General features: G+C 40.0%; 1 protein-coding gene across 2 annotated transcripts in view; it reads right to left on the bottom strand.

Moving 5' to 3' along the window:
- The window catches only part of calcr (calcitonin receptor), a 62,745-nt gene that overhangs the window by 7,247 nt on the left and 27,498 nt on the right, over positions 1 to 28,000 (bottom strand). For both annotated transcript variants that reach the window (XM_075449050.1, XM_075449049.1), the window contains 20 exons: positions 21,842 to 21,909; positions 18,297 to 18,447; positions 17,915 to 18,022; positions 15,965 to 16,050; positions 15,707 to 15,842; positions 15,484 to 15,594; positions 15,248 to 15,360; positions 15,060 to 15,132; positions 14,842 to 14,955; positions 14,563 to 14,672; positions 12,764 to 12,917; positions 12,562 to 12,672; positions 12,359 to 12,471; positions 10,812 to 10,903; positions 8,829 to 8,955; positions 1,789 to 1,942; positions 1,126 to 1,186; positions 885 to 951; positions 559 to 777; positions 21 to 62 (listed from right to left, as the gene is read on the bottom strand). In XM_075449050.1, the coding sequence (XP_075305165.1) occupies positions 21 to 62; positions 559 to 777; positions 885 to 951; positions 1,126 to 1,186; positions 1,789 to 1,942; positions 8,829 to 8,955; positions 10,812 to 10,903; positions 12,359 to 12,471; positions 12,562 to 12,672; positions 12,764 to 12,917; positions 14,563 to 14,672; positions 14,842 to 14,955; positions 15,060 to 15,132; positions 15,248 to 15,360; positions 15,484 to 15,594; positions 15,707 to 15,842; positions 15,965 to 16,050; positions 17,915 to 18,022; positions 18,297 to 18,447; positions 21,842 to 21,886 (2,187 nt within the window). In that variant the 5' untranslated portion in view covers positions 21,887 to 21,909. The remainder of the gene's footprint in view (positions 1 to 20; positions 63 to 558; positions 778 to 884; positions 952 to 1,125; positions 1,187 to 1,788; positions 1,943 to 8,828; positions 8,956 to 10,811; positions 10,904 to 12,358; positions 12,472 to 12,561; positions 12,673 to 12,763; positions 12,918 to 14,562; positions 14,673 to 14,841; positions 14,956 to 15,059; positions 15,133 to 15,247; positions 15,361 to 15,483; positions 15,595 to 15,706; positions 15,843 to 15,964; positions 16,051 to 17,914; positions 18,023 to 18,296; positions 18,448 to 21,841; positions 21,910 to 28,000) is intronic.

Raw genomic sequence — 28,000 nt, 5'->3', positions numbered from 1 at the left:
AATCCATAAACAGTTCTTACCTCTCCGTTGAAGAAGCAGAATATCGTTGACACCAGTAAACCCTTGAAAAAGAAAAAAAATCAATCATTTTTCTTACTTTCTTTCTGTGAAACAGATTTCAGGTAAATACGGGAATGACTTTCTGGCACTATGGTAGGAAAAGAAAGAGAAAACCAAACAGTTTTGGTGAAACAGTGACACCGAATCAACTTTTGGCTGGCTGTAGTTTAATGAAGTGCCTAACTGGCTCTTTAAAGGGTAATGCAACAGTGAATTACATCAGTCAATCTTAACAGTCTCAGGCTGGAGAACAGTTTTTATTTTGCATACTCAGGTTTGAGCTTGAAAGTAAAAATGCTATTTTCCATCTTACAAGCACATTGGATTTAAATGTTTGACTATTTTTTCTTCATCCTTGACTTAATTGTGATCGGACCCATGAAACATTTAAATCCACAGAGCAGTGGAGCAGCACTATCCAGTTATCTTTGAGCCGAGCTCCTACTGTATCTGGCAATTTAATGTGAATTAAGACTGCTGCTGTAGCTCAGTACCCACCTGGTAGTGTGTGAATATGTGCATGACGTACTCGAAGACCTCACCAGCCAGCCGGTTCTCTGGCCTCCAGGGTATAATGACAAACTGTATTCCCAGCAGAGGCACCAGGATCAGTGTTGCCCTCACTGCTTTCATGTACATGTTGGATTCTGCCCGGTGAGTGTCTCTCAGCTTTGTAACTAACACTCTTATGATATTCAGTAGGAAGAAAAGGTTCACCTACAGAAAGGTAAAAAAAAAAAAAAATGAATATATAGGTCTGTGCCTTGAAAAGTTACGCCTCCATAAAAAGTGTAAATAATGTAACTGTCGGTTTGCAGACTTACCAGAAGTGCCGCTACTATAGGTCCATGAATCGCATAGAGCAGATGGGTTTCCACACTCATCCAACAGCTACAGAAGGAAAAACATATCAGCCAGTGCTCTCTGCCAGCCAAAATACACATGCACGCACACATATGAAAGCACACGTGTGCGGACCGGCATGCTCTCACTCTGCCACACACAGTTCAGCACATGTGTAAATATCTTCTGTTTATTTGCAGGAGTTCCTGGGACATTACTCACTTGTCATCAAAATACTTTTTCCTCGCCACAGCGTGGATGGACACAGGCACTAGAGGAAAGCCTTGAACAGGAACAGAAAGCAGCCATATGAGGTGAGATTAATTTTGTCAGTCATGGGACAATAAAAAGCACCATTAGCATTGTTGGTCTTAAACCTCCTCAGAGGATGGTTGTCACTTTACAAAAATTGAAAGTTTTTGTTGGAGAGACTGAGACATTTTAAGTTTAATTTCCTGTCATAATTCTAATTTCCTTTGCAAACGACGACACAGCCAGATGGTTCATTTTCTGTAAGAATTCTGTCTAATCTGACACTCCTCTGAACATTTTGGAATCACCAAAGAGCCTCTCTGCAACATGTCAGCCACAGATGGACCTGAGAAACTGGACATCCTCTTTCCATCCACACACACACACACACACACACATACAGAGCAGGGCCTCAAACAGGACCTCAAAGTTAACCTAACATTTTCAATGATTATCATCCATTTAAAGTACCATAACCTGTTTTTTTTCACAAACTGATCGCATCATTCCTGTTTTAAACAGGGTGAATAACAGGACAGAAGCAGCAAAAAGCCACAGGAGAGTTGATTAAGCTGCCAGGGTCTCCACATTGCAAAACTCTTTGAGAATGTCAAAAAACAGCTTGTAACTCACCCCAGCCCAGAAGGTAGTACCAGTGCAGATGCTGCTCCTCAGCAAACACAGCCACCACGATAAGCGTGTGCAGGTAGATGCCCTCACACAGCATCCAGAAGTAATTGCAGCCCAACATATACATGTGGAAGAAGTGCACGACCTTACAGCTAGCCTGCAGAGAACACACGTTGCATTTGTTTTTATCAATGGATTTACTTGAAACCTAGCTTGAGATTACAAAAAAGAAAAGAAAAAAAAAACATCTAAAGGGATCCGTCATTGCTAGTGGCAGACAATCATTAGCTGCTGTTATCTTTTCCGGGGCCGAGAGAATGTTTATTCGTTTACCCCCTTTGGAGATGAGTTGTATATGATGATTGTGCTCACTATCCAGGGAGCTCCTTGATTGTGTTTGTCAAAGTGTACACAAAGAAAAGAGAAAGTACCTTGTTCCGGAATGTGTCAATTTATATTTTGTCTCCAACGTAGTGCAACAAAATGACAGCATGTCTCCTTATGGGGTCTGTTCCTTTGATTGAGTCATTATGATAAGAGATGAGGACTTTAATGACATATCATCATCACATCAATCTTGTCTAACCACAGTGTACTAATGTTATAATTATCAACACCCTTGTGGAAGTGCCATAAATCACTCCTCTCGAACAGACCCAAATGAACTTGACTTTACTGAAAATATATTTGAAAAAAACAAAACAAATCTGTCGCATTTTTACACGAGCCTCCCTGCTGATGTAGGGACTCATTGCTGCAATTCTCAGGAATTTTGTTTGTGCATTATGGTTCTGGACAGCTTTGACAGGCAACTCAGCCAACCCGTCTGCTTTGGAGGCAACTGCTTCTCCCAGTTTGGTTTACTCCTTCTTCTCTCATGCCCAAATCTGAATAATATGATTCAAATGAACATCACAATGGCAGCAAGAGGTTCAACAATATCAGAAAATTGTCAAGAAAGTTACAGTTTTTTTCGGTTAAATTTCGCTTGGTTGCTTATAGATTAAATTAAACAATAAAAGTTGTTGATGATCATACAGTAATTCAAACAAATGAAAAAGGTGATTGAATATTAGACCCTTTTACTTTATATATTCATGATATGTTATTTCCAAATTAAACATTCTGTCTATGTATCTGAGCAAGCTAAACTAACGATAAGAGTGCAAGAGGGCTCTCAGTTATCGTGTCCCCCTCTTATGGGACCATATCCCAGTTTGGGAGGCAAACACCTTCTCTACGTTCAAGATTAGGTTAGATCAGGTTTAAAACTTTCCTTTTGAATACAGGGCCGACTCACATGACCCCTAGCCATCCTTTTAGTTGGCTGTTGGGGGGCCCCCCATAATACCTCTTTCCCCACTCTGAAAATTTGATGCGATAACTATAATGAATTTGGCTGATTCGGATCAAACTGGAACATAATTAAATGGTTTTTCTAATCTAAAGCTGAAAAGTTAAAACTATTTTTTTTGAAGACATCCTAAATTTAATCTTTTCCTTGAATGAGTGAGGAATTACCTTCATATTGACATTGAGGCTTCTACTTTGCAGTCCTCTTTAAAGAGCATGCTTGAGATGCTGGCAGTGCTTTTATCTGCTACTCTCAGTGCTGTTCCTGTTCTCAGAGGTCATTCACCTCAAAACTTTTAGCCACATGTCTCCCCTTCCCTCTCCAATTTTTTCTGCTTGAGGAATTTTCAATCTAACAGACAAGGAGTGGTACCCATGCCAGAGAGTCAGATCACTTTCTTCTCTTTACTGAGGACTGCAGCTAACAAAGGTTTATCTTAAGTTAGCAGCAGTTTAATAAAACCCTCAAGCTGCTATAGATCATAGAGATGTTTCTCATGTTTTTATCCTCCTCCCTGGTTTGACATAAGATTTCACTCCCCCAGACTGCTGGCAGGCCAAACCAGACTTTCTATCACCACACCACAGAGAATAAAAAGAGCATGTTTTCTCAGTGTGAGCAAATCTCTCCCACAATCCACCATTCCTAAATCACCAGCACCAAAAAAACAGGCTCGTAAGTCTTGCTCCGGCAGCAATAAATTTAAAAATCTTTCCCAACAGACGCAAATGATTCCAAACCCTTAATACTTATTATTTCTTTTTCTGCTTCTTCACAAAAAGTAAGGCCTGGATAACAAATTTATTTTTGACGTGTTGCAGTATGTAAGCACAAAGCACAACTGGACCGTACAATATCAGAAAGTAACAGATTCAACAATAACCTTACTGACAAATGTCATCGAGGAAGGATTTGAAAGGGACTCACCACACAACAGCCACCGTTACCAGTATGAGGAAACTTTGATGATGATGGCTGTCATTTTTGTCTGCTTTTTGAAGGATTTACACTGCGTATGTGTTCAGAAATTAAACTCAATTCCAGCTGCAGACTCTGAAGTGTCCTCAGTGTTTCCAGTACTTTGTCAGGCAAGAAATGCTTCAGCTAAAGGGACGATGTCGGATGTAGCCAAATTCTACCTACCTTAATCTTATCTGTTATATTGTTTTTTTTTAAGGGTCTTAAATCATTCGAAGCAAATTTGTCCTGTAATCAAATTACACATTTTGGAAGGATATAAATGTAATCACATTTTGGAAGGATATAAGCTTGGTTTCATGGTGTTTTAAGAATTATTTTGTCAGCATTTATGTACTTGGACAGCCTGATTGTGTTTAATTTCATTTGGGTCAACATAAAAGCCAACAAGTTAGGATCCTTTGTTGAACTTAAAAAAAATCCTGCTATAATATCTCTTATGAAGCAGAAGCAGCAGGCACTTGGTTAACAGGCAGGCAGTATTTTCATTTCAAAGATGGAATAACGCACAAATTTATGTTCAGCCTTGATAGCGAGGAATTCCTACATGATAGATTTATTGCCGCTATCTAAGCAGATCTCAGAGTTTCAAAGAAATTAAATCAGGCATTCAGTGAGGCCTCAAAACTTCAAGAGGAAAACATGGATGAGAGCAAAACCTATGTGTTAACAGAGCAATGCTACCAAGATCAGATACAGAGATCCGTGGCCTATACAATTCCAATACCCAAAAAGTTGGGATGCTGTATAAAATGTCATTAAAAATAGAATGCAAAGGATTTGGAAATCTCATCAAGTATAGAAAAGATCTTTTTTAAGTTTAAAAAAAAAAAATTGGGACAGCAATAGGCTGAAACAAATAAGTAAGTAGCACATGATATCAACAAAAGATTCAGAGAATATGGAGACATCTATGTGTGGACAATGGACAAAGGCCAATGCGTGCTGAAAAGTAATACTAGATGCTTGTGATCTTCAGACGTTCAGGTAGCTCTGCTTTCAAAACAGGCCGGATTCTGTCATGGAGATCAGCTCAGGAACACTTCCACAAATCATTGTGTGTGAACACAGTTCATAGCGCCATCCACAAATCCAGGTTAAAGCGTTTTCATGCAAAGTGAAAATCCATATGGGAACTTTATCACATATCTTTTGAGTTTAATAAGGTGTTTTTCTACACTGTTCTTTTAGCAGGTGCTGTCTGAATCTATAGTGAGATGTCATGTACCCTATTTAGTTTACTCAAAGTTTCCAGAATGCAATGTGAAAAGTAGCTATGATGATCAGCCTACTATTTTATATATATCCTTTACACACGACTCACTGACTATTCAGTTGGGTTTATTGAATGTGTTATTTCTTATACAACCTTGCCCTTATCAATCTGCCCGCTCATGTGCCACTCACCTCAGGCAGTGACTTGCAGGTAATGAATGCCATTATCTGATCGAGGTCGCTGCCCAATGTGAGACAGACATGATCAGACAAGGACTCATGCATGCGCCATCACAAACTAACCTCCTCCCCACCCTTAACCTGCATAGATTTCAAGTAAAATGCAACTCAGGTGCTCTACACTATTACATAATGCTGGTTAAATTCAGTTGTATTCTGTTACTATGGGTGGATCGATTACAGCCACGGCTTCCAATGGGTTCAGTACTTTTAACTAAATTTATTCAGTGTCTCAGTCCCTGTGAGTTTCTCCAGATGTGTACAATTCTTTATCAGCTGGTTGCTTGAAAATGTACTAATAGGCTAATTAAACTTGGGTACAAATAATAAAAAAAAAAAAATCATTAACTAAATACGAACACCCCGAGGCACATAATAAGCCTATAACTGCAGGCTGGATTGATGTTATTACACAAGCATTGTTACAAATACTGTTTATCTCAACAATCCATTAGAAACCAAAACTTTTAACAATGAAGTTAATTAGCGAGTATTGAGGCTTTACAGCTTTAAGTCACCCCACAGTGATTCTTGCGCATGTGCTTCTCACAACAACCACCGACTGACATCAAATTGTTATTTAAGATTAAGATTAAGATCAGATTTTATTGTCATGCATACACACAGAATTTGTCCACTGCTTTTAACCCATCCAGATTGGCACCTGTTGACACACACATGCACAGGGTCACACACTCATAAGAGACAGATGCCAACCTGGAGAGGTGGGCAGCCATTCACAGCGCCAGGGGGGCATGGGGGTACGGTGCCTTGCTCAAGGGCACCTCGGCCATGAGAGTGGGAATCAAACCTGCCCACCTTCCGGTTATTGGACGACCGATTCTAACCACTGAGCCATGGCTGCCTGTAATGCCAAGAGTGTTGCAAGCTCATGCTCATGTTAGCATTTAGCTTGTTAACCAAAGCCACTGTACTATGTTTCTTATACACTATATTGCCAAAAGTATTCACTCACCCATCCAAATAGTTCAATTCAGGTGTTCCAATCACTCCCATGGCCACAGGTGTATAAATTCAAGCACCTATGCATGCAGACTGCTTCTACAAAAATTAGTGTAGAAATTAGCGTGGTACCGTGATAGGATGCCACCTGTGCAACAAGTCCAGTTGTGAAATTTCTTTGCTACTAAATATTCCACAGTCACCTGTCAGTGGTATAATAACAAAGTGGAAGTGACCGACAGCAACTCAGCCATGGAGTGGGAGGCCATGTAAAATGACAGAGCAGGGTCAGCGGATGCTGAGGCGCATAGTGCGCAGAGGTCGCCAACTTTCTGCAGAGTCAATCGCTACAGACCTCTAAACTTCATGCAGACATCCCAAGTCTCCCGGAAGTTCCGGGAGTCTCCCTGATATTGATAGGTAATCACGGATGCCCGCGAGTCGGATAAAATATCCCGGATTTTAGACTATGCGAGGGAGTGTTTTTTTTTTTTTTTTTTTTCAATGCGAGTGAGGGCGTGCAGGCAAATGCGTGTTTCGACTGCGCAGGCACGAGAGAGAGAGGGGTGTGGGGAGGGGTGTGAAACCTGTGCGTTCCTGTCCAAAGCGATGCTCTGTCCTACGAGCATTCAGGGCGACTGCTGGTCAGAAGGCGCGCTGATTGGTTTAGTCAGAAAAATAAGCCAATACCGTTCGGTGTGGGAGGGCTTCGATTTACTCTCTGACAGTCACCTCCGCTCAAAACTGTGAATCCTGCCAAATGGCAGAGGGTGAAAAACGAAAAATAAGACACATTTTACAGCAGAACATACTAAAGTATATCCATGTCTAGAGAAGGTGAAGAATGATGACACCGTGGCGAGGTGCACTGTATGCAATAGTGACTTCAGTATTGCCCACGGCGGACTTAATGACTGTAAAAACATGTGGAGGTAGGTGAACGCGCCATCATCTGCATTTTATTTTTGTAGGTTAAATGCTGTTATGAAATAAAGCAAAACGTATCAAAGACTTATTTGAAGTATCAATACACATTTAGTGACTAAATTGTGTAGACCTATATCTAACTAGCCAGCTACAGTATCTAACTATCTATATCTGGCCTGTCTAAGCCTTTTAAAAAAATCCCCAATTTAATATGTTGATATATAGGCAAAATAAATTAAAGAAAATATGTAGAAATGATAGGCCTAATTATTATATTAAATTAATTACCGTTAGTGCTTAAACAGTTGGTGAAAAGTTGCTGGCCTTAAGTGTGTCGGGGGGGGGGGGGGGGGGGGGGGGGGGGGGGGGGTACGATAAGCATCTCCCTGAAATGAGTTTTTGGAACTTGGGATGTCTGTTCATGTGGCCTTCAGATTAGCTCAAGAACAGTGCGTAGAGAGCTTTAGGGAATGGGTTTCCATGGCCGAGCAGCTGCATCCAAGCCAAACATCACCACGTGGAATGCAAAGTGTTGGATGCAGTGATGTAAAGCATGCCGCCACTGGACTCTAGAGCAGTGGAGATGCGTTTTCTGGAGACACAAATCACGCTTCTCCGTATGGCAATCTGATGGATGAGTCTGGGTTTGCCGGCTGCCAGGAGAACGGTACTTGTCTGACTGCATTGTGCCAATTGTAAAGTTTGGTGGAGGGGGGATTATGGGGTGGGGTTGTTCTTCAGGAGCTGGGCTTGGCCCCTTAGTTCCAGCAAATGGAACTCTGAATTCTTCAGCATACCAAGAGATTTTGGACAATTTCATGCTCACAACTTTGTGGAAACAGTTTGGGGATGGCCATTTCCTGTTCCAACATGACTGCGCACCAGTGCACAAAGCAAGGTCCATAAAGACATGGATGAGCGAGTTTGGTGTGGAAGAACTTGACTGGCCTGCACAGAGTCCTGACCTCAACCCAATAGAACACCTTTGGGATGAATTAGAGCGGAGACTGCGAGCCAGGGCTTCTCGTTCAACATCAATGTCTGACCTCAAAAATGCATTTCTGGAAGAAAATTCCCATAAACACACTCCTAAACCTTTTGGAAAGCTTGCCCAGAAGTGTTGAAGCTGTTATAGCTGCAAAGGGTGGGCCGACGTCATATTAAACCCTATGGATTAAGAATGGGATGTCAATTAAGTTCATATGCGTGTAAAGGCAGATGAGTGAATACTTTAGGCAATAAGATGTAACAAGATGAAAAAAAAAAAGTAGAAACAAACATGTTATTCAAGTGTCCGTCCCCACATGGATATTTGACAAGACAAACAGTAAAATCTTTGATAAGTTTGTGGTAAATATCTACTCACCGGGTTTCTGGCCACGACTTTGGGATTGTTGACTACGGTGACGAGGTAGATGATGGTGAGGGCAGAATTCAGCACATAGGAGCAGAAAAGGTTCTTGTGGAGGGTAATCCTCTGGCAGCTCAGACTCCTGTGTTTTGTGATAGATTATTGTTTGGGACATGCTGACATAGCAGGACAAGTAGTGCTTATAACAGTATGTCCTAAACAAACTACACGCAGGAAGTGCTATTGAATACAAGTTAATGGAACATTGCAAAATACAGCTTCCTACTAGTATAACTTTACCCCTTTAAAGTGAATTTATATCCATATAACTTTCACAACCAATTCTATCTTTGTTGAGTCATTAAATCTCATGAGACCAATGCAGACAGGCAGAGCTCCACATTTCCCCCAAAAGGATATAATAACATGCAACTGCACATTTTAACAATCTCATTGTGAAGCAAAGGTATTCTCAAACAGAAAAAAAAAAAACAATCTGACGAAAAAAAATGCAGGAGCTGCTCAAAGCATGTACACAAGTTTTTATTTTTATCTCAAGGAGGATGTCAAAACAAAAGCTGATTTCTTATGCCAGTGTTCTTCAGGCTGTCAGGGTGCTAATGTCTTTGGATCCTACTTCTAACCAACCTGTTTTTCCTCTGAAAACCTGAGTATTTTTATCTGGGACTCTTGACAGTGTTGATGTAGAGTTGTAAATAACTGAGTGGTGCAGCTATACACCATAACATACCACTGGAAGCACATGAAGCTTCACATCTGGATCACATAATACAAAAGTGAAGCCTTCAGTGACTATTTTGGCTGCAAATGTACTAAGATATACTTTTTTTTTTTTTTTTTTAAATCTGTCGGTTAAATACTTTATTGAAGTGTTGATTTGTTGAGACTTTGTTCTCCATGAATCATGACTGGCCTGCTGAATTGTTGCGTAGCTGAGTTCGGCCCTCGGAGGGTCACAGAGTTTTGCCATAATGCACCTGCTCCAAACTCAGCCTGATGATTTATTGGTTTGCATAAAACTTTGTAGCCTCATGATGGTCTCTGACAAGATCTGTTGAGGATAACAGCTGCATTTTGGAGGTCAGCAGCCTTAAGCTAATAAAAATGATAACTTTAACTATCGACAGTTACACAGTGACCTTTGTAAATATTGTTTTATATTCATTTCTATTCCTCTTCCATTATTTTTCATAGCTGTCTCTTTGAGTCGAACTAAAAATATCCTTATGGCACTAAAATGAACGCAGAATTCGCTCCTTTGTAAAGATACACTTACAGTACACGGGTTTCAACAATGTGTGGACTTCTACAAAGTCTTTTGACTTTTTTTTCTGTGAAAACCTTCAACGATTTTATAACATCTTTATCCACTTTGTAGTTCTGAGTTCTTTTGTAGCTGAATTTCAGCCCAAGTATCCAATTTAATTTTGGACATTCTCCCTCTGGTAATAAGCTGTTCATCTGGATGAACATCCATAATGAGAAAAGCACTCAGGTGCACACATTTTCAAATAGGAGCAATGTGCCAGTGCAGCCAATGGATGTCGTGGCTGTAAAGTGTAGAATTATGAATATGCATGAGTAAAATGTGCTGAACAAGCAACCGACCAGTTAAAAGGCTGGTAGTTCAAACTCATTTGGGACACCATTAGAGTGTCTTCTTATGCTTTTAGGTAATGTTAAACACTTGACCCAGTGAGCAAATATCGCCATCCTCTAACACTGAAAAAAACATCTATGTGGTTTTGACTCAAATGCTTATAACAGTTACATTTATACTGCTGGTTTGGACAAAAGCACAATAAAGATTATGCTAACTGCTCTTGCTGAGGAAGCAAAAACACCATCTGTAAGATTCACCTTTGCTAGTGAGGATGGAGAAAAAGAAACTTAAAAACTTTAACAACTATTCTATTTTATGATTAATCATCATTGCATCATATACGCAGAACAGGAACATGAAACTGAATTCATTACCTGAAGTAGAAGAAGATGGCCAGAGAGATCAGCAGTGAGGCTATGGATAAAGTGTGACCTACAATTGCCAGGTAGAATAGGATGAATGCTGACTGGAAGAAAAACACGAGCAAGAAAGATGTAACTTAACAGAAATAAGGGAAAAGATAGAAATAATGGGATCTCTTTGTGATCTCATATGCTGTAATGTTAGACAAAGCTTCCAAACCTTTTTCATCTCAGATGCATTCTTTTCAAAATAATCTGCTTGTTGTGTTTGGCACCAAATCATTTTTCACTTTACAGGGAAATATTTATTGATTCATTTATTTCAAGTAAGGTTGTGCGAAGTATTTATCAATAGTCAGAGTGTTTTAGATGTAGGCAGCGGTCAGAACGCTGTTAATTTGGAGAAACAGAAGGGATTCATGACAGGGGAGCCAGGTTAATCACTACCCTTACCAGGGCTACCAAAAGAATGGATTTTTGCCTCCTAAAGCCTCTTTCAATCTCTTACCCTGACTCGGAGACGTGTGTTTGAATTGTGAGTCTGTTTCGACCTGATCATTAAATGTAAACAAGTAAAAAGCCATATAAAAAAATTGAAAAAGCTGTGTTGTGTCCTGGTCTGGCTTCCATGTCAGATGTGATGTTTGCACCTTCTTTCTGCAGCCTGGTGTTGTTGATGATTAGAAGATTGTTGTGACAATGTGACAATGCCCACACAGGGCTGTTAACACACTGCACATGCTGAGGGACAGAAGGCCCAGGATAGTTTGATTGTTTCGTTCCAATAAATGCAAACTCTGTTTATCCAGAAGAACAAACCTTCTTTGCCTGGTTTCTCTGCTTAAAGCTGCCGTCGGCAACTTTTTTTTAGTCATATTAGCTTGAACTGTCATGGGATTCTGGAAGTAGAATTTTCAATAGGCTGTTTAGGAAAAATCACGAATTCTGTAGCTCCCTCTGAAGCCTGTAATCATGCTTGCAAAAATCGAGCGCTCCCGGCTGTTTTTAACCAATCACGTTAGGGTGGAGGAATCGCTACCTGTCAATCACAGCTTGTGCACACAATGCTATCCATGCTGAGCGTGAGTCTGCCCCAGCTTGTGTGCACGCACACTGGTGTGAACTCACGTGCACAACCTCGTCCACAGAGGGGGAGGGGTTTGGGGGGCGGTTTGGAGCTTGGTAGAGGTTGGGGGAGGGACCTGAAAGTTGTATCAGTTCGAATTTCCCGACTTAAGACTCGGAATTTTGAAAACCTGCCGACGGCAGCTTTAAGCTCGATAAGCTCAATTAAAACATAAATCACAGACATAAGCAGGTAAAATGTAACCATTTGAAATGTGAGTCTTTATTTCATGTAACATCATAGAATCAGTACAATATATGTTTAGAGGAGTTATGTATCTTGGCAACTATTGTGCCTTCAGATGCCTCTATCCAAACACACTCCAAACATCAGAGTACCTGCAGCACAAAAGGAACATTCTGCTGACTCATCAAGCCGTGGCCACCATGCAGTAAATTTATGATGGCTGGGCACTTTATCTTGTCTAAATTACCTTCAGCTTTGCATCAGTGTTTTCATTGCAGAGTGTGTAGTTGGACCAAGTTTTGTTGGTATCCGGGTGACGAAACCAATGCCCGTCCTCGCCACAGTATTTTGTTGCCTTCTCTGAAAACAGCATTAAGCAATGTTTTTCTATTTTTCGAAGTCAGCAAATCTTTAAAAGATTACATTGCACCCGCGTGTCTCGTGGTTCACCTGTGGAGTCAAAGTCATCAAAGTAGTTTGGGCAGTTTTTGGATGTGTAAGTTCCAGCTGGAGTATCTTCCCAGCACAGCCATCCGTCCCAGTTTCGACTGCAGTGCAGGCCTGTGGCATTAAAGGTGCAAAGAGGTTAGTATTGACAGAGCAACAGTTCAACAAAAGAAAGCCACAATAAGTTTCAGTAGCTATTATTCACCTGATTTGTTATAAGGCGGATCTCGTTTCATTCTCTCAAAGCATCTGTACTGGTTGTCAAGGATTTTGTTTTGCACCTTTTGGTTATACACAGGACTGACTGTGGCTTCACTGCTGGGCTCCATGTCGGTCTCCCTGGAAAACTGGGCAGCTTCCTATATGTGAATGAAGGCAGCATAAAGAACAAAGTCATGAACCAAATTAAACAAAGCCTAAGGTGATTTAAAGCTTTAATATGGTCATTTTAATTGTGCTTTCCACAACAGTATTGCTGCAGTGTTGCTCGAGTGAGTGCGGTGAGCAATCTGGCCAAAATAGTAATCAACAACCTATTTTTTGGAGCACAATCTCAATCTTACTTCCTCAAAAATGTCCTTTTCCCCAGGTTTAGTTGAACTGGTGTGATCCCATGATTAGTTGTGCAGATGGTTTCCTGATTACAAAGCCTGTCTCTTCAATTCAAAGCTAAACATCTAACCCAAAAATCTGTGCTGAAGCCCTCTAAGTCTAACACATGTCTTTGCCTCTTTAAGGTTGCCTGAAAGATGTTGTGTCTCACCTGCCATGCTGTCCTCTGTTTGTAAAACAATGGTAGTCCATAGGGGCCTTTTTTCTGTGTTGCTGCTTTCCCACATTGGATACTTGATCAATATGCTCTTGGGAAGGGTTATTGCAGATTATTTGATTAAGATTAAGATCAAGATAGAACTTTATTCATCCAGCAATGGGGACATTTTCTTTAATAGGATCTCCCCTTCTACAAGATAGAAAACCAACACTTGTTGCACCTGACTGTACGGAGGAGTTGTCCTCATTCAAATTGGATATATTTGGCAGCTCAGTTTGAAAACTTTCAGTCTCTAAAATCATCAGGAGGGAGACATAAGCCATGCAGTTTTGGTTTTCAATCCAAGACCTCAACCTTATGACAAGGGCATGTCTTTACATGTTATATTACGCTGATAACGAATGATGATCCTGTGAACTCATGTCACGGATTAAGCCAGGCTCACAGTGAGTGTTGCCTTCTATGCTTGGTGGTGGCTGTGCTTGGCAAACAAGGAGGCAGTGACATCATAGCAATTTTAATTAACGAAAAGTGGACCTAATTCTTTGAAAGCTGCATTTTGTTCTGGAAAATTTAGCCCAGATTTTACGAGTTGAAGTTTGGAGTTGCCATTTACTGCAGCATAACATAAGGTGGACGTGAGACCGAGACTGAGAAATCAGAGAAATATAACATAGCTTGCAGATTCTTTCAAAGCGGTTAAATTCTGCTAAACAAGTTGACACCTCCTGCTACGTTAGATGATTTCATGCAAAGCTCCACTTTCTACCGACAGAGTGTGCATGTGTGTGACAGAGATTGAACTGATGCTGGTACTTAGTCCTCACAGCTCTGTGCTTTAATTGGCTGGTGTCTGCACACCTTCTATCAAAAGGTCGTGGTCCAGAAACGTCCTGCAGGCGGCAAAATAAGGGCTGTAACTCTGCAGGAGGATAAACTTAGATATACTTCTATGGGTCTTAAGGCAAGACTGACAGGAATTAGTTTGGCATGAGTCGACATGTGTTTTTAAAAAGGGCTTTCGAGAGTGTTTCTTTGCATGTTTTGCTTTAATCATGTGATCTGTACAGTCACTCTGTAAAGCAGATCATACTGTGTGCCAATTTAAAAACTGTTAATGAGATGACATTGTTAGAGCGCTGACCCCTACTCCTAATCCTTGCTGATGCTAACCCCCAAAGTCAGCGATCTTTCTCATGAATACTTAAGACATAAACAAATGTTAATGTTACCCGCATCCTCTTGTTGTTGCCAACACACACTGTAAAGTTGGTCCAGGTCATGTTACTCTCTGGATGGCGAAACCACTGCCCATCGTCTCCACAGTACTTAGTAGCCTTTTCTACAGAATCACATGATAAAAATTACACTGTGACACTTGCACAATTCCAATCTTAAATATGCAACTAACCCAACAATTGCTACAACGATTTTTACAATAAACAGAGCATCCGAGGAGGTTAGCACGAAATCAGCAGATCTTTACAAGAGCACCTCTAAATCTTACTCACCAGTGGGTTTGAGTTCGGGTAAATAATCAGGGCAGCTCTGAGATGCGAAGGTACCTGCTGGAGTATCGTTCCAACACAACCACCCGTCCCAGGTCCGGCCGCAGTACAGACCTCCTACAATCACAAAAATGTGACGACATACATTCACAGACACTTTAAAAGCATTCTGAGGCACACAACACAACAATATGAGTTTCAGAAGGTAAGACTCAGTGTACCTGCTTTGTTATATGGTGGGTCTTGCTTCATTTTCTGGAGACATTTGTGTTCATTCTCATGCACCTTCAGTTTCTATGGGGGGAAGATTAGAAGTCTGAACATCACAGAATACTGTACAATCAAAATCTGTACAATAAATACAGACTCAAGAGTTGGGTTTTTTTTGGTAACATTTACTACACATTACCTCCAGCCTCTTGTCATGGGTGTATGCACAGAGTGTATAGTTGGTCCAAATCCTTTTGTTTTCTGGATGGTGAAACCACTGTCCGTCTGCTCCACAGTACTTAGTTGCCTTTTCTGTGAAAGCATAATCGTGTGATTAAGGTTTCTGAAACAGTCAAAATATTATTTGACACAAATTCGCTTTGGGGTACGAATGAGATATCAGGGGAGCAAAAGTTCTCAAGCTTCGCTGCTCACCTGTGGGGTCGAAATTGACAAAGTAATTCGGACAGTTTTGGGAGGCGTAGGTCCCTGCCGGAGTGTCATCCCAGCACAGCCAGCCGTCCCAGTTCCGACTGCAGTACAGGCCTTTCACAGAAAACATAGAAAGGTTTAAAGTCCCCTTGTTCATGAGGACATGTAGAAGAGACTAAATGTTGGGAAACGTTACATCATGGGTTTGAGTGGAAAGTATTGGTACCTGATCTATTATAAGAAGGATCATTCTTTATTTTCGCAAAACATTTCTCTTCATTTTCCAGGATACTCTTTTCCACTGTACCCGCTGTGGTCTCGATGGCTGGCACTCCTGCAGCATCCCTTAAAAAATGTCTTTCCTTTGCGAACAAAAATGGCAATTTGCTGATTGGTATACATACAGTGGAAACTAAAGCAAGCATTTTCATTATTTCATTTCAGTTTTTCATTACTTCAAAGAGAACATTCAGTAAAGATATACCTCTATTTTGTCCTTTAAAGCTAATCGACAAGTAGAGCCAGTCTGGACCCAGTCACCCGATTCATCGCAATATTTGGTCACTTTTTCTGTTGAGAAAAAGTAATTGCATGACAGAATAATCCATTACTTGATGTCCCAAAAGCTTCACATTCAGGCAAAGTTTGCTGCCTCTGCTTGCAGAGAGCTCAGAAGAGATCCATTCTTTGTTGAGTCTCTTTGTGTTTTTCAGCAGTAGCGTACTGGCATAATCCAAACACGGACAATCTTGGCATTTCCAAATAACAGTGATTCATTTGGCTTGGCACATACTATTAAACAGAATGCTTTCCACCTTTGCTAGCAAATTCTCAAATGTCAGGTTTAAAACCGCATGTAGTGGAGATCCATGACTGGGCAAAGAGTGAGATCACATTGTACCTGACAACAACAGCAACTGCCTAGTCCTCTCTGACAGCTCATAAACTGTTCAACGACCTTTTCCAACTGTACAACACCCCCCATTCCAGGCCTCAAATCAGCAGCCTCAGCTTACAAGGAGCCATGGGGGGACTCTTAGAGTCACAGGGATTTTGGGAAATCCCCATCAGAGCCATCTTGAAGAAAAACTTTCATTGCTCCCTCATTCATATTCTCTCTCCCCATCCATCTCTCTGGTTCTCCTTCCCTGTCTTTTTTGTGACTCCTCTTTTCTTTGCCTCGCTTTTTCCCTCCTCATACTCCTCATTCATCTCTCTGCCCTCCACCTCACCTCCCCTTTCTTCGTCATAGTGCATCTCCTAAATCAGACATGACTTGAATCTGGATCTTTTCAGCTCGACATTGCTCAGCCTTGCATTATTCACAATGTAAAAATGGAACATTCTGTGGAAACCAGTTGTCCAGCAATTCAAACATTAAGCACACTGACATAATCAAAGACCACAGTCAATTTAGATTTAAGTAAATACTTGTCTTCAATCTGTCAAACCAATCAGCTGATGATTTACCTTATTTCCGGTGTATGAATCATTAATGATCACTGTCATTTACATGCTCCATCATGACCGTCCTCTTCCAGGGAAGCAATCAGAGGCATTAGTTCTCACTTTCAAATGAGAACTACATTTTATAATTAAATAAAGTTAAATAAAAGTTTCAAAGGCCAACCCCCCCCCCCCAAAAAAAAAAACAGCAGTCCTCCAATCCTTTGCCTCTTTTGTTTTCCAAGTTGAAAGTAGTGCAACTGAATCTCCCATGACCTAATGGATAGCTCAGACATAGACTGATTTTGACAAAATGGCAGATTTTGAAACATCGAGCCACAATAGTTCCACCTTTGGGAATAACGGAAACCTGCACCAACAGATAATAATAGTTAATATTTCAGTCCAAGTTTGCGAACTTCCTGACTCGCAGACCACTCTTGCTGAAGCTGCTCACATTACTGATTATAAACTTGATGGCATGAACCTATAAAATGACTAAGCAGAAAAAGAACATCCATGGAACAGAGACATCTATGCAGGAATGTCACATTATACCCTGGAGTGTTTGATTGGCATTGATTCTCTACTTAGAATATAACTGATGAAATGCAACTATATGACACCATCATAATAAGAGATTCACATCAAGGAATGTATGGTTAAGAGCTGTATAGTTAGATTTGATTAAATATTGTTAAAAGGTGCTGAGGGCATTCAAATAAAGTAAGCAACTAAAATCCATCTAGCAAACCTTAAATCTTTGTTAAATCAGCAAAATCGAATATACAAGAAGGGTTGAGATGGTAGAGGAGCACATCTTATGTCTTTCTTCTGACGGTCTCTATTTCAAACACACTAGTTTGGAGCATTTCCTTTTTGAAACTTCTGTGCTATAGGAAAGTTATGTTGAAAAGATTATCCCGGAGGTCTCACTTTAGCCAGCTGTTTGTTCTACTCCTGTGAGAGAAGTGTAAGAGTGCCTTACCGGTTGCGTCGAGGTCAGGACGATCTGGACAGTTTTGTGTTACAGATGCCTTGGCCGGTGTCTCGTCCCAACACAACAAACCATCCCACATGCGAGCACAAAACACACCTCAAGAGAAGATAAAGAAAAAGAGTGTAAGTCTGTGTCTTTACTTGTATGTTAGTGTATGTGGAGCATAATATAAGTAACATAATCTGAGAGAGATTGAAACCCCCAACATCTACTCAAAAAGTAATCTCAAATGAGTTGTTCTTGAATGACAGTTGACAGAACAACTGTTAACAAAAAACGCAGCAGTTCGATCCCGTATAACTAGTTCACAACATTGCTACACATGTGATGCTCTATTAGAGGTTTGATTTGACCCCGAGAAGCCCCTCACCAGCTCTGTTTTCTTGGTGGTCCTTGTTGGACAGCTCAAGACATTTGTATTGACCCTGGCTCAGTGGCTGCGCACTCTGTCCTTCTGCAATGCTCGGTCCAGGAATGACTGATGGGTCTGTGATTGGCTCACTGCTCGCCGCCGCCCTGAGCTGTGAAGAAAACACGGCATTAAAGTTGAGAGGAGGAGGGATACAAACAAGCTCAACACATCTTGGCCACTATGTTACAGTAAGAGCTGTACTGAGCGTAGATAAGAGGTTGTTAGCGTGGCTGTTTTGTGCCTGCTTCCCTCATTTGCATTTCCTTCACAGTTGAAAATAAGATAAAGTGTAAAGAGCTCAAATTGTCATATCTCACAGTTGGATCATGCTCGGAGAAAAATGTCCTTTTTTTTATGTAAATGAAAAGTTTTTGCACATCTGATCTGATCACAATTTCTCTCCGCTTTAACATTCGAGTCAATCTCCATGCGTATAACTCATCAAAGTGTGTTTTAAATTCCATAAAAGAAGTTGAGCAGCTGATTTTCTACAAACGACTCTAATCTCTGCTCTATTGTTCATATGTGGAGGTAGCATTAAAATGAAAGGCTGCTGTATGAAATTATGATCATGCCGCTCACTGACAGATAAAGAGCCCATTTTGCTGTGACTTATCTTCTTTTTCTCTTTTTTTTTGGGCTGAAAATTAAGCCTCTCAGAGTGCCAGGCTCATGCACTTGGCTGTCGTGAATTATTTGAGGAATTTAAATACTTTGCCAGGAAGATTGTGACCACATGTCTTATTGCAAATGAGAAGCGGACCTTTATTCCCCTGGCTCTTTGCAGAGGATCAAAATATTATTCTTACCTCTCTCCTAAAAGCTTGTGAAAGACAAAACATTTCAAACATGACCTTTTTTGAGAATTCTGATGTCCCATGTAGCAGTTTAGCAGCCGTACATATGATGTCACTCCAAGCATTGAAGTAAATGACGTCATACATACGACCACCAGGCCACCACCAATATCAACAGCTGAGCTGAATGAGAAAGAAAAAATCTTCTTTTTTTGTTTTTCTTCGTGCACAAGGCCTCTCCTCATCTATTGAATACATTAATCTTCATGAACAAGCGTGACAGGAGCATTAAAAAAACAAAAGACAGAAACATATCGTAGTAAACCTAAAGCCATAATGTTTAGAATACTGTTCTTTATAGGCCATCATCCAGCCTATTATTGTGAATTATAAGGAAAGCCATCGGGACAGCTTCATTATCAAGTTTGATTTGTTTCATTGTAATACTTTCATCAGGCAAATCAGCATAGTTTTAAATGTCAGAACACAGAGCCAAAATATGTCAGCCCAACATGATTTGTAGTTCGTGTGTCTTAAGATTGTCCTACAGTCTTTGACCGATGATTAAAATGGGCCCATTAAGCTAATTAACGCAATTTCTCAAAGTCTGGACAAAATATGACTCAGCCTTCAAAGTTGTAATGAATCCTTGGCTCCAGAGGAACCTCAGAGCAAGATTTAGATGTTTATCTAAAATCCTAGTTAAGCAAATTCAAGGAATTTCATATCAACATATAAATGTATATATATATGTATATACGTAGCCCTGTGATGGATTGGCGACCTGTCCAGGGTGTACCTCACCTCTCGCCCAGTGACAGCTGGGATAGGCTCCAGCCCAGACTTGGACTGTTCTAAAATAGGGAATATGAGACACTGTGGATCCCTTATTGAAGACGAGCAAAAGTCTACTCTGCCCCTAACAGCATGACCCTATAAATAAGCCTACTACAATTAATTTGCCTGGTCAAGCTAACCATGCAATCTAGCTGTGTACAAGCTAACCCACTGATCTGCCTTCATTATGGAAATGCTTCTTCCATTAATGCCAAAATATACAGAACTTCTACTGCTCTCCTAAATTACAGAGGATTGTTGAGATGAAGAAGAATTCTATCAATTTAGTGATTAAAACATCTGCACAGTATTGCAGATGTTTGAGGGGCTCCAGAGAATCAGATATGTGCTTGGCGGATTGATGGGCCAAATTAACACACACAGGGAAAGAGTGTGCTGTGCACATACTCTCAGAACCAAAGTTCTAAAAGCAACTGTGGTCAGTGGATGCTTAGTGGACGGATTTGTGCAGTGTGAGAATAAGTTCAGTTGAGGATCACCAACACCTGCACCATTTGTTCCCTGTTATTCGAACAAAAATGTTCAGGAGACAGCTGTGATTGACAAATGCATCAATACACTGCTGCTACTGCCAGACTGAGCCTCTCCCTCCCCTGCCTGCATGCTCACGCTGCATAGATGTGTGTCTGCTAAATCCTCAGCAGGACATAACTGTTATGAGAATGTAAGCTGCACAATTAAACATTGTTTATAACTAATTTGAAATCTGGGGAGACCATAATATTCAATTGCCGCAGTGTGTGTTTGTGGTTGTGAAGTTTGGTTGAAAGGAGGTTAGCTCTGTTTGCTCTGTTATTAGTGTGGTTCATTTGAGCTGATCTGAGATCCACCAATCAGGGTCTTTTCCACAGCATCTATTTTCTAATGATGCTGAATATAAATCTTATTTACTTGGTGATCATTCTAATCAGTTTCAAGTCAGAATGCACATTTTGTTCTGATTTACTCTGACTGTAACAAAAAATTGGTAGGTAGTTATTTTCTTTCCTTGGGGCCCTTGTATGCAATGAATGCTGCAAAACCCGTGGGTAATGGTAAATGTCAATGGGATTATTTTTGCCAAAGACTAGCTCAGATCTGTAATTTTAGTCTGTTTTTTACCAGGCAGTTTCATGACATAAATGTCATGATCAGAGAGACATAATCCCTCTGGGGAGTTTATTCGAGGCCCAGTTCCACCGCAGCCCCTACAAACTCTGAATACGTGTCCACATTTTCACGGAGAACAGCACCATTGAGTGCCACTCTAAATCAACAAGTCTCAAAGAGAAGTGAGTTATTAAGATCTCACACAGCAGTTCTGCATTTATGTGGATTCACTATCCATTCTTCACACAAGTGCAATGGCTGTTTTGTATATGTGCCTTCAGCCATCCATGTACATGCTGAATATGTATTCTCAGGTCATTAGAGATCTGCCTAATGAAGAGTGTGGTAATACTACAGAGTTGGAATACAGAAAGTGTTTCTTACTGTTATCTGAAAGATTAAATAAACAAACAATGTTTCATGTTAGTGCATTTCCGATTTGTGGCAACAAAATTACACACCACACTTGTCAGAGCTAGAAACATTCTGAAGCTGAGCTACAAATGGATACAGATACTCCCGTCTGTGTGAAGATTATTAATCAGAATGGGTAGTGGAAAACAATCATGAGATTTTGAGATTCTTGCTGATCATGAAAGAAAAAACCACCAGACCACAACATATTACATGTTCACTTAATGGAAATTGAATCATCAGCGCATGTGCACAGCTTACAAAATGAGAAGCAGGACTTTGAGAACTTTACCTCGCAGCACAGTCTTCTGTGAACTAAAAAGTGAGAGACAAGTGAGAGCTTACCACCAGCAGAAACCAAAGGATCCAAAAGGAGCCCGCTAACCTCATATCTTCAACTCACAGGCAAATCTCTGGAGAGAGACAAAAGAGAACAACAAGTTAAACCTATCAGTGAAATAAATTGTCTACCGTGAAAGTGACTGCCTAAACAAACATTTGGTTGTTTCAGATCAGGATTACGGCTTCTGCCGAGAAAACAGCCACAGCGATAAATCATCTGAAATGCAAAACACTGCAGCAGCAGGCACTGCAGTTTGTGACATTGCACACACCTCTTCTTTGTGTGTATCTCAGAGATAGTAAGACAGTGTGCCCATCCTTATACGAAACAAAACTATGAAAAAGTAAGATTAAACTGTGTGAGCTAAAGAATAGATAGATAGATAGATAGATAGATAGATAGATAGATAGATAGATAGATAGATAGATAGATAGATAGATAGATAAATAAAATATTTAGAGACATTGAGTCATTTTGTGCTGAGCATCCGGCCCTGAGGGTGCATATGAGCTGAGAAATTCACCAGGCTTCATGCTTGCAGAGATCCTGCAGGAGGCCCATTACTCCACATTTTGAAAACTGGGAACATCCTACTCATTCTCTACACCCCACAGTGACCCAGGGGGGAGGCTGTTCAGCGGACAGACATGGATGAGCCAGTCCTGTAAGTCACTATGAAAGGTTATTGATAGTGTTTGTTCTGGATTCGCTGGCACACTGATGGTAGGCTACTAACGTTTAGGATGACAAATAAACCTGGGACAGCATCTGCCAAGAATTTCAGACTCAGAGTGTTGATCACTGACCAGGGGGCTCCTTTAATCTAGCTATACTTTCTAATTTTTCTCTCATACTTTCCTGAAATGCAAAGTAATTGTATATGCTGTGGTAAATATTCCACCTGCATATGTTGTCTGCAAGCAACCATTTCTGTTTCTTAACTGTGGGCCAAAGTACAGAATAAACTAAGTCTTTGAAAACAAAAACGGGCGTTTCCCACCTAGTTTGATGATCATTGTCGAGAAGATGTTTGTCTGATTTATCCACATCACAAAAAAATGCAAAATAGAATATTCTGACTGAATGTTCTTCCATTAAACAATTGCTACCATGCAGTATTTTTTTTTACAGTTGAAGATCATGTTTTTGGTCATAAGATAAATTATTGTTAAAATGTCACCAAACACAAAATATAAAGCAAAAAGTTCATGAATTTGACCATTTTTGTTCATGTATCAAAGGCAAAAAATGTCAAACTGGTGACAAACCTAATTGCTAATAACAATAGCAGTAATATTTCATCCAGAGCCCAGGGGGACAACTTCAAATGTGTTGTTCAGCCTGACCAACAGTCCAAGACTATTCTACGATGTTGAGTGCGACATTATATACATTATAATAGACACTTAATAGGAGTGTGACGAATTTAGTGGAGACGGATATTACAAAAGGCTTGATCACCACATAGTGGCACAATGCATGCTGGCCAGATTTGTGTCCGACTTTTCTCTGACGTCCTCTGATGTCACGCAAACCCAGGCGATGATAACAGAAGATAATCGAATCAGGTGCTGCAGTTTCTCTCCAGAAGTTGAAACCAGATGAGAAACATCTGGATTTAACCCGATGAGCTGTTTTGTGTCGTCCTGCCTGATCTCGTCAGCTCTCTGTGTGAGGCGAAGCTCACTTTGAACAAGCCAAGCAACTGGTGAGACCTGATCCGAAAGTGAATGTGATTGTCTGCGCCAGTATTCTCATCTGTTATTTCTTGTTTTATTTAAAAATCTTTTCCTTGTTTAGTAAATTCAGTTTTTTCCTTAATTTTGTTTTCTCTTAATTTGATTCCCTAAGGTTATTGTTACTCACTCTAAATGTATTCCTAAAAGTTTCTTTTTTCCTTGTCATATTGTCTTTGCACTCACGCAGAGTCGAGCTTTTTAGGCACTCTTTCCAGTGTTTTTGGCTTTGTGTATGAGCGTCACTTGTTGTCTTTTTGCCTGCCACTTGATACACCTGTTATGCTGTTAACTTTGTCTTTTGGTCACATCTGGTAATAAACTTAAGTTTTGCACTTCTGTGTCCTGCACCTAAGTCCTCACCCTTGTCTAAACTATTTCAACATACCTCTCGTTTTGGCTTTGTTCCAAGTGGACTGTTGAATGTCTAGCTTGAAATATAATTGTGCTGCTGATAAACCTACTGATAAACCTGTGGCCTGTTCAAAAATGCAACCAAAGCAATGCTTGTGCATAGATAAACCATCTTCCTGAAAATCGCAGAGAAGGGAGAAGTGTGTATCCCAAAATTGCCTCCAAGAAGATACGATCTATAAAAGTTTGTTTAGTATTCAGTGCAGAGAATCACATTAGTCAAGTGTCATCCAGCCACCTCTGGGTAAGCATGTGATTTAGGCTAAAAGGGAATTAATTGGCTCATTCCGAGTAAGATGTTCTACAGCACTATAGCAGGTAAAAAAAAACAACTGAGCTGTTTCATGTGAGAGATTGACTTCCAAACGGTCACACAGAGAGACCTCTTACACTGAATTATATGATGAAAATCCTTCATTTAAAAAAAAGATATATTTTGTTCTGTCATCACATAAGCATCAAACAGCCCAAGTGGAAGTGACAATACTACACTTTATATGATCTGGGGCAAAAAAAACAAAAAAACATAGCAAATCACCACATTTGGAGGATGCTCCTTCCACTTTTTTTTTTATTTCGTAGTAAATTGATCATCAATCAAGAATATATAAAAAAAGATACTTTATTCAACAGCACAAATGAAAAAAAACATACAGTAAAAGTTTAAACAAAATTTCTGGAATTTTTTTTTAAGTAGAGGAAAAATTGAAGGAATCACTGAAACACTGAACCATAATCAAATTCTTCATATAACGATTAGTTTTTGTTTAGTAAATGCATCACCTCTTGCTTTTATGATATCTTGAATTCTTTGAGGCATGGACTTGAATTAAAATTCAATATTCTTCATCAATCAGGTGAAACATTTCTTGTATAGCAGTTGACAGATGGAGCCTTGTCATGGACCATTTTTCTCGACTTCCATCATAACCTTGATCTCAGATTGAGAGCCAGACTGTCTGCTGGCCATGTTGTTGAGGTGATATAGGTTTTTTATAGGAAAAAAGCTCTCTGATCTTTGGAAAGTCAAAGTCAAAGTCAAATTTATTTGTATAGCACATTTCATGTACAAAACAATTCAAAGTGCTTCACATAAAATAAAAGCATTGCAGCAGGGAGTGGAAGAAGCATTGAAAATACATAAAGGAATATAAAGAGAAACAAATAAAATAATTTAAATGAATTTAAAAACAAGCAACAGTCTAGAATAGTTAAAAGATAGCGTGCAGATTTCATGCATAGACACATGAGAAAAGAAATGTTTTTAACCTGGATTTAAAAATGCCTACATTTGGTGAAAGTTTAATCCACTGGCAGTTTGTTCCACTTGTTTGCAGCATAACAGTTAAATGCTGCTTCTCCATGTTTAGTCTGGACTCTGGACTGGACCAGCTGACCTGAGTCCTTGGATTTAAGACCTCTGCTAGGTTTATATTCTCAAAGATATCACAGATGTATTTTGGGCCTAAACCGTTCTGGGATTTGTAAACCATCAGCAGGCTTTTAAAATCTATTCTGTGACTGACTGGAAGCCAGAGTAAAGATTTTAAAACTGGTGTGATGTGCTCAGATCTCTTGGTCCGGGTTAAAACTCTAGCAGCAGCGTTCTGGATGAGCTGCAGATGTTTAATGCTCTTTTTGGGAAGTCCAGTTAAAAGAGCATTACAGTAATCGAGTCTACTGGAGATGAATGCATGGATGAGTTTCTCCTGGTCTTTTTGGGAGAGAAAACCTTTAATTCTGTTGATGTTTCTGAGATGGTAAAAAGCTGCCTTGGTGACAGCTTTGATGTAGCTGCTGAAAGTCAGATCTGAGTTTATCAACACTCCGAGGTTACGAACTTGGTCAGTGATTGTAAGGTCCCGAGTCTCAAGATATTTACCAACGCTGACCCTCTTCTCTTTGCTACCAAACAGAATGATCTCAGTTTTGTCTTCATTTAATTGTAGAAAATTCTCTCTCATCCAGGTGTTTACTTCCTCCAGACACTGACACAGTACGTCTGCTGGGCTGCAGTCGTCTGGTGACAGAGACACATAAAGTTGTGTATCGTCTGCATAACTGTGATAATTGATGTTAAAGTTCTGGAATATCTGACCGAAAGGGAGCATATACAAGTTAAACAGAAGAGGTCCAAGAATTGACCCCTGGGGGACTCCACAAGTCATGGTCACTCGCTCAGATTCATAGCTGCCAATTGTAACAAAATAACTCCGGCCTTCTAAGTAGGACCTGAACCAGTTAAGGACGCTCCAGAAAGTCCAACCCAGTTTTCCAGCCTGTGCAACAGGATTTTGTGATCTACAGTATCAAATGCAGCGCTGAGGAAGAAAGATGCATTTTCGACCTGGAAAATGAGTGATGATTGCCAAAACATACCTTTGAATGAGAAAAGTGGATGCACAAGTGCACATATACTGTACATTTTTATTTTTATACATCGAGACATACAGAAATCGTAATGTTCTAGTCTGTAAAGTCTATAAGCAGACAAGGTTTTGTTTGCGTTTAATATAGTAAATTCAGTCTTACAGTCTGTCTCAATTATGTTTTTCTCTTCTTCAATAATGGATCTCCAGAAAAAATAAATCTGTAGTCTCGTTTATGCAGTAAACTGCAGTTTTTTCTTAGTATTGATTTTTAGTTGCTCTTCCTGCTCCTTAGTTTCTGCCCTCATCTTCCTTTTTTTTCCATCCCCCTTTCAACCCTGTACTACTGAAGCAGCAGCAGACAGAGCCAACTCTTTTTTATCTTCTCATAGTGAATGGTCACTGGCATGGTGACAACACTAATTTGAGCTGACATCATATCAGTGATGGAAAATGCGGCAGGATGATCTGCCTTCCCTGGATTTCACACCAATTCAGATCTCATCCTTCAGTCTGAGCAATCCCACAGATCTGGCATCGCATTTGCGCGCTACGACAAATGAGCTGCATTACCGTTTTAAGGTCAGGTGGATTACTTTGACAAATGAACAAACTGTAGATGTTAACCACAAAGCTGTCATATACACACTGCCTAAAGAGCAACATATCTGGACAAATCTGCAGTATTCTGTAAATGATCTTCCAGCTAAGATTTGATAGCAACACATTTACAAACATAACTGTACTAAAGAGGGTAATTATCATGCCTCAGGTGTTGTGGAAATCCACACACACACTGAACAGATGTCTGCATAGCCGTACTGTATATGGTACAAAAATACTCTGTTTGTGTTTTCTAGTTTACAAATTTACTTTAAGTAAAACTGTCTCACTGTGTAAACCTCAAGCAGATCTAACAGTTTAAAAGACTTAATAAATTGTTGTGTACATTCAATGAATTTAAACAGACATTTTACATATTGTCAAGGGTAATTAACTAACTAACTAAACAACTAACAAACTATAATCTTAACCCACCTGTTGCCACAATCTGCTAACCTAGAACCTGACTGAATAGTCACGCATGCAGCAGCTCTCTGCGTGTGAGGGCTGACCAGCTGAATGCTGAGTGAATTAAATGAGAAGACACAATCAGGTACTGCTACTCATCGTGTGTGTGTGTGTGTAGGTGTGACCAATAACTGCAATCCAACTTTACGAATTTAGTACTTTTTCCATTTTGATTTGTCACGTTCAAACAACTTCAAATGCATTTTAAAACCCTAAAGAAACAACAAGAAAAGTTTTCCAATCTACTAAATTTTGTTGGCAAGAACAAAACAATCACTGTCATGGATAAATGCATGTGTGTAGATTTGCATAAAAATATATGGAAAAGTGTGGACTTTTTTTCTTTTACTTGGAGGAAAAATCATTGACATTTTCTAAATGAGAGATGTGAGATAAAAGCAGCCCGATCTCACAGAAATGTGTGACTTCTGAACAGGACATTATAGAATGGAGGTATGCAATGTTTTATAATTGCATGCCACAACCATGAAAAGCAATAAACTTCTCCTTAATTGACTAACATGTTAAGAAGTCACCCTTTCTACAGGTCTGTCTGTCAGACCAGCCATTT

Source organism: Odontesthes bonariensis, chromosome 18, assembly GCF_027942865.1.
Source record: "Odontesthes bonariensis isolate fOdoBon6 chromosome 18, fOdoBon6.hap1, whole genome shotgun sequence".
Taxonomy (NCBI): domain Eukaryota; kingdom Metazoa; phylum Chordata; class Actinopteri; order Atheriniformes; family Atherinopsidae; genus Odontesthes; species Odontesthes bonariensis.
Note: the sequence above shows the minus strand (reverse complement) of the source record. Positions and strands in the feature narration are given on the sequence as shown.